This window comes from Corvus brachyrhynchos, unplaced genomic scaffold, assembly GCF_000691975.1.
Source record: "Corvus brachyrhynchos isolate BGI_N302 unplaced genomic scaffold, ASM69197v1 scaffold236, whole genome shotgun sequence".
Lineage (NCBI taxonomy): Eukaryota > Metazoa > Chordata > Aves > Passeriformes > Corvidae > Corvus > Corvus brachyrhynchos.
The window spans coordinates 1,122,727-1,133,554 of NW_008238660.1; the positions used below are offsets into that span (position 1 = coordinate 1,122,727).

A 10,828-nucleotide genomic window follows, 5' to 3' on the forward strand; every position below is an offset into this window, starting at 1 on the left:
TGCCCGCCGCTCTGCCGGCCTTGGCCCCGAGCGTGGGCGTTTTCCCGTCACTGACAGGGAGCCGTACGCGTGGTTTGCCTCTGTTGTCGTAAAATCCCTGATCGATCCTATGCCCGGGGCGCAGCGTCTTTTTTAGGAAGAAATTCCTCCCGGAAATGATGATTGGATGCTGGAGTGGGCAGGGAGGTGGTGGTGCAGTCGGCATCCCTGGAGGTGTTTAGGGAAAGGCCGGTGGAGCTCAGTGCCCTGCTGTGGGCGACAAGGGGGTGTTTGGTCTCAGGTTGGGCTCGATGATCTCAGAGGTCTCCTGTGATTCTGTGATCTCTGTTGGATGTTTGTCAATAACTCAGCGCGGGTTTTTCTCTGAGGCTGTTATCCTCCCTGTCAGCCCAGAGAGCCCTGTTGTGTTCATCTGAACGTGCCCGGCCCCGAGCAGCCCGTGCCCCGTGCTCGGGTGATGAGCGTGACCCGAATTGCAGCAGACGTGCTGGAAAGGATGCGCTGACAGGAGGGCAGAGACATTCCCCGAGCCAGGCCTCCGCCGAGTGACTCCCACCAGCACATCCCTCTCCCTCCCGGGAGGAGGAGAGCTGTGCTCTCCCACCCACAGCCCAATCTGCACTGGGAGTGACTCAGGGCTTCTCTGGTCCCTCTGCCACTCTCCTGACTTGCTCACAAGTGCAGGGGGTGGAGGGCACTTTTGGATGCCTGTGGCATTTGTTGCCTGAGAGGTGGTTAAATACAAGACACTGCTGTAGAAGAGTTCCTTGGATACTTCAGAAAATTTTTTTCTTCCTTTATTTTTCTTCCCAACCCCCCAAGAAACAATTCCTGGACACTGCGGAGAGCTGGTGGCCTTTCCAAGGTCAGTGTTTTGTTAGAGGTATCAGTAACTGTAAGGGGAAGAAACTGTCCCAAGGCAGAAAAGAAACCTTTTAGATATTTTGGAAGGGGCTGCCCAGGGAAGTGGTGGAGTCCCCATCCCTGGAGGTGTTCAGGAAACTCTTGGACATGGCACTGAGTGCTCTGGTCTGCTTGACAAGGTGGTGATTAGTCAGAGGTTGGACTTGATGATCTCAGCGGTCTTTTCCAACCTGAATGATTCTGTGCTTCAATATTTATTTATTTAAATGTCAGTTTGATGCTTGCAGTGGGGCTGCACAGACAGGCTGGTTGATGGTGCCAGTTAACTGTGGCTGCACAGGATGTGGCAGGGGTGGGTAAATAGTGTGGGTCTGGGATTGACAGTGTCAGGTCTGCCCTGGAAGAGATCCCCTGCCCTGTTTTCTGGCTGGGCTGTGCATTTCTGTATTGTTGCGTATGTGGAAGCACAGCCCAGGTGACAAGATTTAATCCCACATGTCACTGGGAGTCCCAGAAGTGGAGGAAGCGTTCAGAGGCAGTGTTTGAGTCACTGTTTGAGCCGCCTTCCTTCCTCTTCAGGGGAAAACCTTCTTTTTTTTTTGTCCCTGACTCTTTAGAGGTTGCAGATACGTAAGATAATTCCTCATTTGGTGAAGAAGGGCAGAGAAGAGAAAGGAAAGTACGAAAGTGGAGAGAAAGCACGGGACTGATGATGTCTGTGACCTTGGTGTCACAAGGAATCTTGTCTCTGGAGACACTGCTGGCAGCAGACTGCCAAGAAGTACAGCAACAAAGTACAGTTTATGCCCTCAGTCCATTACAGTTGGTTTTTTGAGCCAGGAAAGTGAGACTGCAGAAAGGATATGGTATTTTTGCAGCCCTTGATGTTTGTGACACCACAAACATAATCAAGATAAGGTGGGGAGTGTGTTCAGCAAACTGCCTGCACTGCTGTGCTGCCCTGACCCCGGGCAAAGCCAGCCAGACCCATCAGAGCAGATTTTTCATGATGTGGTTGTGTCCCTGGAGGGCTCTTCTGTCCCCACAGCTCAGTGGAAGGTTGTGCTGGTTCCTTCTCCTGATTAACAGAGTTTGGGGGGTTATTTTTAACATTCCTGTTGTTAAGTGCTCGCTGCAGAGCCCCTCCCTGCTGGGGGCTGGTCTATGATGCCGTTTCAGGGGGTATTTTTCAAATCCATTTTACCCCTCCCCCCGACACTGGTAGAACTTCAGAGATGTAAAAGCAACAGAATTCAGTCCTTTTGGCAGAAATCCGTGCTGAGTGCTTTTCCCTTGGAATTCCTTGGTCATTCTGTGGTGTCCAGAAGCATCTCACCCTCTGGCCACCGCCTTCCCAGGAGATGTTGTCATCGGGATGGTTTGAATTGCTGGAGTGACAGGGAGGCCCAGGGGACCTGGAGCTGTCACTGCTGCAGGCTCTGTGCTGTGTGTGCCACAACCTCTCAGGTAAATCGCTGCTGCTGCTGCTGGGTGGGATGCCCTGGGATTCCTCAAGGTTTAAGGAGCAAGCAGGCAACTTTGAGCTGGAGAAGGTGGAGTTGGGTGGGTGATCTCCAGAGGGGTTCAGCTCCGTGGCAGCCTGTGCCAGCTGCCAGCCTGGTGTGGGTCAGGATCAGAGCTCCCGGTGCCTGTCACACCTCACCAGCCTGCCTAGGAGGGAGCAGAGGCTCAGTCAGGGACGAGTGTATCCTTTCCACAGCCTGAATTTCCTCCTCAGTTTGCTGTTTACTCTGCTCTGTGTGGATTCATCCCTCTGGAGTTCCTGGGTACAGAGCTGGGAGCAAATTGTCCCCGTGCTCACAGGCCAGGTTGTTCTGGGACACACACATCTCCAGGGGCCCTTCCTTCACCTCTGGCAGTCCTGGACCTGCATCAGGAGCACCAACCTCTTCAGCTTTCCTTTTCTAGTCACTTTGGTGAGGTTGATTGGGAAGGAATAGGGGTCAAATATCTGAAACTTTCCATGTTTGTGAAAGCCATCAATGTTTTTTAATACAAAATTCTGATAGTTTTGGTAGTTGTAGCTTGATTTCTGAGAAGAGGCTTCTTGCATCAGTGCATTTCTTCTGGTTTCAAGGCTTCCAGCCCAGTGCTGGCTCACTCTTCAAGGGTTTTTCTGTGACTGGATATCAAATATTCACCAGACAGATGAGTTCTTGGCCATGTGGTGTAGAGCAGACATGGTATATTTGATTAATGAGGCTGTTGAGATAACAAGGCTTCACTGTGTGCTGCTTAGTTTATCTTAAAGGCTTTTCTGAATTTGGCACCAAGTTCCTGCAGGTAGGAATTGGTTATCTCCTGCCTCCAGTGCTGCCCAAATTGGAAATGCAGGATTTATTGTTGCAGCAGAGCAAGGAGCATTGTGCTGACGCTGTGCTCGGTGACTTTCTTCTCTTCCTGAAAGCTCCTGTGCTGCTGTTGTAAGGGAGAAGGAGGCATTTGTTGTGGTTCACTCGGGAACATTCAGTTCAAAAATAGAACTGCAGGAGAAGGTTCACTTCCCAGAGGTTCAGTTTCACCCTGGTGATGGAGGCAGGCACACATCCAAACGCGTATGGAAATCCGCCGGCTCCTATTTCAGGATGAGCAAAACAAGCCCAAATTGATTGGTGGAATCTAATCCATGGCTTTTGCTTGTTTGTTTTCCATCTTCTAATAAGACAATGCACATTTGCTTTGAGTTTTGGCTGAAGTGCTCGGCTTACCTTGCTTTGAGTCTTGATTGGGTTTGCGGGGAAAAAAATCAAGAGCTTCAGGAGTTTGGGGTTACCTGTTGGTCATCTTGGTCTGAGAAGGTGAAGAATGGTGGACAGAAGATTTCTTCTGCTTTTCTGCCTGTGAATCAGCAAAAAAGGGGAAGAGGAAGAAGAGCTGGTTGGGGACAGTCCTTCCTGCTCTGCGTGGCAGCTCTGGACGGTGCCAGCACTCGGTGACAGCGTCATTGCCTCCGAGAAGGGGGCACTGCAGCAGCCAACAGGCACTTGGACATTTTGTGATAGCCAGAGTGGGTTGTTATCTCGAGAACTGAAGGCCACATGTGAGCTTGGCAGAACTTCTCGATCAAGTCCTATTTGAGGTGGTTGCTTGTTTAATTCCAAAGGTCAGTGGACATTTGCGGTGCCTTGAGGGGAGGGGGGAACAGCCAAGCGTAGCTGGGGGAGTTCAGCCCTGTGGTTGGTCCTGATTGAGTGGCCTTGCTTTGCTTCTGCTTTATTTTTCATGTTTGGTGTCTGAAAATACTGGGCAAATGGGGTTGTGAGGAAGAAAGCAGAAAACTGTGAAGAAAAACGACCTGTTCATGGAGATCAAATAATACTCATTCTCTTTATATGGCAGTGTTTCTGAGCTGGTGTTCAGTGGGAGAGTGTGAGGCAATGGCAATCAGGAGGAATGCTTTATGCAGCCACTTGAGATGCTGCAGGTACATCCAGGGTGAATTGCAGCGTGTGAGCGGTGCTCAAAGTCATCCCTGCCGTGACGTGTGAGCGGCTGAGTGACTTTGAGAGCAGGCAGGGGTGGATTCCCGACTGTGGGAAGGGGTGGATCCCAGCTGAGACATCGTGTTAGATTTCAGGCTCAGTGTTTTGGTCTTAGATTTCATCCCAGCCTTCGCTGCAGTCTCCCGTCACATGGAGAGCCCGGGAAGCTTTTTTAAGGTACCATGTTACACTTCAAGCTGTGTTTGTGTTTTCATGGCTTAGCTGGAAGGTGGCTCCAGAGGGATTTGGGGTTGGCCTTGAATGCAAGATTCCTTAAATTACTTGAAAAATACTGTCTGCATGTTAGATTGGTTACTTCTGGTACATTCTTGAGCCTTTCGCTCTTGTGATGTCCAGAGGATACTGCTCCTCTTGTTTTAAGGATGCTTTTGAGGTGGGAAAACAGATTTGTCCTGTACAAAACCCTCTGGATTTAGACAAGTTCTTAACCTACACACTGTGTTTTTTAGAGTCATTGCAGCGTGGAAAAGTTCTTTCCTTTTCACAGTAGAGAGTTGCTCTGTCCTGCTGACTTGGTCCAGGGGGGCTTGAAAGGAGCCCCGGTGTTTTGAACGTAGTTCTTGTCTGGGAGCAGCTTTGGAGCTGGAGCTGTGCCCACGGAGCTGTGTTTTCCCAGGGCACTGTGTGAATGCTAAGCTGTGTTGGAATGAATTTGAGTGGGCAGCAGCATAAGCCTGCTCTCATTTTCCCTGGAAGACGCTGCTGCATTGTCTTGTCTGCTCCCTGAAAGCCTCAGTGTTGTTTGTCAAAGGCTGGATTCTGCGAGTGCCACGTATGCAAAGGAGCCCTGAATAGGAAGGACTGGCCGTGCTGGTTCTCAGCTCCTGACAGAATTCCCGGGGCCGGGACAACAGGCAGCAGGCTGAGGCAAAGCAGTTTTTGTTCAACTCTTGGTATTCCGTGGGCATCCCCTCTCCCACACATGAGATGTGTGGAATTGTGTGGTTCTGTTAAATTGTCTGGTTATGTTCTGCTAACTCCTGGGATTTCCTCTCTGCTTGCACAGTCCGTGTTTTTGTGCCATCATTCTGAGGGAATGGACAAAGGTTGGCAGAGTGAAGGATTTTCCTGTGGCCATGTGTGTGCTGGGAGCAGGTTTGGAAGCTGTCAGTATCTCCCAGCTCCCAGGCTGGTATTTTGGCCACGAACCACCGTGTCTGTGTGCTCTTCTCTCCTTCTCCTGCCCCTCATGCCCACAAGGGAATACAAGTGACAAAAAGCGGGGTATGGGTGCTGGAGCTCAGCAGTGCACGCTGGCATCTGCAGCAGGGCTTTATGCAGCGCAGTCAGCAGATCCCAAATCCCTGCTGATAGCATTAGGGATGGTGGGAGACATAGAGCAGGGGCAGTCATGAGCTACCACCTTGTGCAGGTGGCTTCACCAAGGCAGGATGAGAGAGTTGGAAAAGGTCTGGGTGGGTTTGGAAAGAAGAGTTCCTGCCCAGGGCCTGAGCCAGCACTGGGCTGAATCTCCTCCCTCCAGTGTCTGAAAGGAAAAATCTTTGGACAAGGAGTGGGGGGCAAACTCACCTCCTGTCCTTGTGAGTCCCTTCCAGCTGTTCCTGTTCCTGCACAGGCTGCTGTGCTTGCAGGGATCCCGTGGATGTTTATTTCTCAGGGTGTGCCCCATGTGAGCAGACAGGAAGGAGTCTTGTGCCTTATCTCAGCTACTTCTAGGAAATGATGTAAGATGCTTTCTTGCACAAGCTTTTTTCTAACCACATCCTGAATTTTGCTGACAGCTGGCTTGGCTGCTCACCTTTTGAGCTCAGCTTCTCTGGAGTTGTGGGAGCTGGGCCTATGTTGTGCTTTGTCTCATTTGTTTGGGGATGAATGTGCTCCCTGCTGCTCTGAGCCTCTCCGAGTGTGCTGGTTTAGAGCCGTACAGGGAAAGGTTGAAGGGATTTATGGAAGGGTTGGATCAGTGCTGGACAAGTGCTGTGGACAGCACCCAGCAGTGCCTTGTCCTGGCAGTGGGAATTACTGTCCAGGAGCAGCTGGACGCACCTGAGCTTTGTCAGGTGTCTGCTCCCACCGTGGAACTGCAGCAGTTCAGGCAGGAATACTGGGCTCCACATCCACAGGCTTCTGCCCAGGACTTGGGCTTTGTCCCTGTGGAGTGACTGAGCTGCCTTGGTAACAGCTGACACGAAGAAATCCCTATCTGAAATTCATCGTGGGAGTAGCTCCACAGGTACTTTTCCTTCTCAGTGCAGGAAAGGAAGCACCGTCATTTCTCCTGGGCAGTGTGATGACCTGAGCCATGACACATGTGCTTCTGCAATAAAGCTGTGAAGTTAAATAAACACAGTGCGAGATTTGAGGTGTTTTGAGGTGCTTGGCACCCTCTGGATAAATTTGCTCTTGTGGCAGCTGCAGTCTCAGCTGGAGAACCAATGTGCCAGTTCTGCCTCGCTGTGTTTGGCCTGGCTGCCCTCTGACAGAAGCATGGGATTGTTCTGGCCCACTTTTCGGTGTCAAAAATGTGGGTCACTGAGATACAGAGCACATTAGTGTGACAATTTTAGCCTGAAGGGCCAGAGTTGGCTGAGAAGTGATGCCTGCCAGAGTGTGAAAGTCAGGACTTCTAGGTCAGCTCTTCTGATCAATGGGCTTGGTGCAGGCGTTCACAGCCTCTGCTTGGAGCACAGAGGAGGTTGGGTTCACCCCGTTCTTCTTCTGGGTGGTAAGGACAGAATTTGAGGGTTGGCTTTTTGAGGAGGAAAAAAAAGATGCCTTGGAGAGCTGTAGGATTGCTTGGAGAGGTGGAGCAATGGTGCATCTCCTGGGCTGGGATCTGAGCGTTCTCCTGGTCCCGCTGTGCATTTGATCACCTTCATCAGCTCTGAGACCTGGTGTGTGCTGAGGCCTCCACTGTCTCATGTCCCCTGGACCATATAAAACAGTATAAAAATTATGTTTGATTGTGTTTCTTGTGCTGGCTGAGAGCCTGTGGAGGTCCAAGAAAGGAGGATCCTCATGGCGAGGGGATCTCCACTGCCTTGGCATGGGAAACTTCTCCTCTGAATAGCTCCAGGCTGGAACACTCCCGTGTGACGTGACCATGTCATTTATGGGAGAGGCTGACCTTCCTCGTGTCTGTTTGAGGCAGCAGAACTATGTGGATAATTCCTGTTACCTGCAAGCAGGAATTAGCCAGGACTTGCTGCAGGAAGAGTAAGTTGAATTTTGATCTCCACACAGAGCTGTTTGTAGTTGCTCACTTGGAGTGTTCATCCTCCTTCATTACTCACCGCTGCAGCTCTAAAAGCAGCTGTGGCGAAGTCGCTGTGTGGTGGCAGGAGGCAAAGTCTCTTTAAGAACATTTAATGAACTGAAGTGGAAACTGATAGCTGTAAAACCGGCTGGGGGCCTGAGTGGGCTTGTGGCACCAACTGGAGCTTCGGTGGCAGGTACAAAATACAGCCAAACCTTCTGGTCTCATTTCAGGCTGCTCCACAAGCACTTCCAGAGGCTGGGGAAAATCCTGTGGCTCGTTGGGGCAGGTCTGTGTGCTGGATGAGCCCTGGGAGGGATTGTTGGCATCCTGGACATGGGTGCCAAGTCCTGAAGCCCAGGATTCAGCAGAGGTTTTGGGGGTGGTTGCCTGTGTTTGCCCTGAGTGTATTCCTGTGTTTGTGTCCTGCAGGTCGTGTTGATCATGGACAGTGAAGAAATTCCTACTTTTTCGAGTCCAAAGGAGGAAACTGCATATTGGAAAGAGCTTTCCTTGAAGTACAAACAAAGGTATTGTGGATTTGCAAGCTGAATTTGGTTCTTAATGACCAGAACACTGTTTAATCTATTCCTCTGCAAGGCCACACCAAGGTGGTTATTAGATGGTTTAGAAAGAACCTGTGAGAAGAGAATTCTCTGTAAAGGATTTCCAGCTTTAAAATTTCCATCTCTGTGGGAGCTGAGTGTTTCTTGCACAGTGTCACCATGCCAGGAACTGCAGGCTATGTTTTGAGCATGTCTGAGCAAGAGCAGAGCCTTTTTATGATCATGTGCACCTTTGTGTAATTAAAAGTGCTGCCTTAAGTGGTATCTTGATGTTTTATGATAAGAAGGCGCCTTTGGGCTTGCCTTGTATCACTGCTGTTCCCTCAAGCTTCTTGTAGTGGAATTACTGGTATGAAAAGTGGCTGATTTGGTGTCTGCTGCATTTGATTCAAGTGTTCTGTAGCTCCTGGCCCTGCCTGTACCAGTGGTTTGCATCTCTTAGGGGGCATAGGGTGTTTTTGTTACCAAAAGTGCCAAGAGAAGCTGCTCTCTGGAGCAGTGCTGTACTTCTGGAGGGACTGGGAGGTGGGCTGAGTTTTTTTTGGAGTGGGGGGCACTGGAGGAGGATCCCAGTTTGGGTTTTTTTTGAAAGCTTTCTTTGCATTCAGTGTAACTCATGTGCAGTTGAGCTGAAGTTAAACCTCCCTCAAGCCCAAAGAACCCAAGGTGCAAGTGGCTTTTTTTGTTTGGTTTGGGGCATTTTGGGAGGGAGGTGTTGGGAATGTGGAGCGGCCTGTCCATGTGGAGAACCCAAAGCTGTTCTTGTGTGTCAGAAATTCCATCTGAGACACCAGTGGATGTGTTGTTGCCTAAAGCCTTGGTGGTTTTCTCTGCTGCCTGCTCAGGGCCGAGCTATTACCTGTGGTAAAGATGCAAATTTAATAAGCAAAGTATGTGGGGTGGCTACTTCTAGTATTTAATAACTTGCAGTGGTAGGAGGTAGGCATGTCCTGGCTTCCTGACTCTGCATGATTTTTAAGAACTTTAATTTTCCAGCTAGTGCAGAGATGCAGAAACTGTTGTTCTGTCTTCAGTTTTTAACCAAAATCTGGTTAAATGTTTGCTTAATTCATTGTCTGTACCATAAAGTCTGCTAGCAGTGAAAGCTAATGGAGCACAAAGTGCTTCTCAGGCTCCCGTGAATCCTGTAAATAGCTTTGATTCCACACAGCCATTTAAGGTAGCTGTTGGGTTTGATGTAAGAGAATTAATTTCCTTCAATAGTTCAGCTTAATGTAATTTCTCTGTTTCCCCATTTTTCTGTTTCCCCTTAGAGGCCCATGGATGACACTTAAGTGCTTTAAAACTCCCGTTTTTCAGCTTTTTATTTTAGAAGAGCTGCAGATTTTGTTTTAACTTGGGAGATGCTGGCTTTTCCACTGATGAAATCCTCTCCTTGCAGCTTCCAGGAGGCCCGTGAGGAGCTGGCTGAGTTCCAGGAGGGAAGCAGGGAATTAGAAGCTGAGTTGGAGGCACAGCTAGTGCAAGCTGAGCAGAGGAACAGAGATTTGCAAGCAGATAACCAAAGACTGAAATATGAAGTGGAAACATTAAAGGTAGGTTTTCTCTGTGATAGTATTGCTTTTCCTTTCAGCTGCATCTTGGATCTCCTTTTGGATCGTCTGGGCTGCTCTTGGGCACTGAATATCCAAATAGAAAAGGAGTTGTCTGGTTAAGATCCACACTGAAGCATGGCATGTACCCCAAATAAGGCCAGGGACATTTCTGGCAGAATTTTTCTTGTTCACGTCATGAAACGTTGTCCTGGAGTTGGTGCTGGTTTGAATTCCCGAGGCTGTGCCAAGGAGGAGCTTTGTTTGTTCCTCAGGGAGCACCGGCATAGCAACGGGGACAGCACAAGGGGTTTGTCAGGCCACTGCCTGGTCACCTTTCTTTTAAACCAGTCTTTTGGCCCTCAGGGTCTCCTTGGTTTTATGAGACCCCAAAGAAGACAGAAAATGGGTGATTTGTGCTCATCTTTCAGGGAGTCTCCACATCCATTCACAGCCGCATCTGTGGAGCCAGGAATTGCTTAAGGACCTGCATGTGCAGAAGGCAGCTCTGAATTGATGCTTCTGTGTTAACAAGTTCTCGCCTCTCTTGAAATCTTGAAAAAGCAGCATTTTGGGCAGTGTTGGCTTATTTAGTGAAGACAGAGGTTAGAAGTTCACTCAGTGGAAGGAGGGTTTATGGGATTACTTTGTGTCTCCAGTGCCAGCTGTACTTGTAGGGTTAGGATGTGTTTTATGAGGTCAGTAGTTTCTCCACAGGCCTCTCAGTGCCCTCAGAGGGCGTTGGGCAGTGAATTCTTCTGAGGATGAGTTCGTGGGCCCGGAGGTTTTGTGAAGATTTCAGTGGCTCGTTTTTGCTCATGGGCACGTCAGACAATTTCTGGTGTCAGGGTGGGTGCTGTCAAGGGAGAAGCACTGTAGGGGAGGCTGTGCAGTTGGATTTCTCTCTGCCTTCTGGGGCAGCTGTCAGTGCAGGCTGTGGGGAGCAGGTGCAGGGACACATCCCTGAGAGGCAGCTGTGCTGTGGTGAGATGTCTGGGGTTTTGTACTGCAGCCAGCCCTGATGTTCACAGCGTGTTCCTTCTCCCTCTCCAGTTTCTGCTCTGAATTACCAGCAGTCCCAAATCAGCATTCTGCACAGACAGT

General features: G+C 49.8%; 1 protein-coding gene across 6 annotated transcripts in view; it reads left to right on the plus strand.

Annotated features, from left to right (window-relative positions):
* The first annotated feature begins 72 nt into the window (after positions 1-72).
* The window catches only part of NDEL1 (nudE neurodevelopment protein 1 like 1), a 23,926-nt gene continuing 13,170 nt past the window's right edge, over positions 73-10,828 (plus strand). For 2 of the 6 annotated variants that reach the window (XM_017737708.1, XM_008636344.2), the window contains exons 1-2: positions 8,038-8,135; positions 9,574-9,727. In XM_017737708.1, coding sequence (XP_017593197.1) covers positions 8,050-8,135; positions 9,574-9,727 — 240 coding nt within the window. In that variant the 5' untranslated portion in view covers positions 8,038-8,049. Of the gene's footprint in view, positions 866-3,159; positions 3,989-4,054; positions 4,545-7,838; positions 7,895-8,037; positions 8,136-9,573; positions 9,728-10,828 lie in introns of those variants that run through there. The other 4 variants (XM_017737712.1, XM_017737710.1, XM_017737709.1 and 1 more) reach the window with 4 other exon arrangements.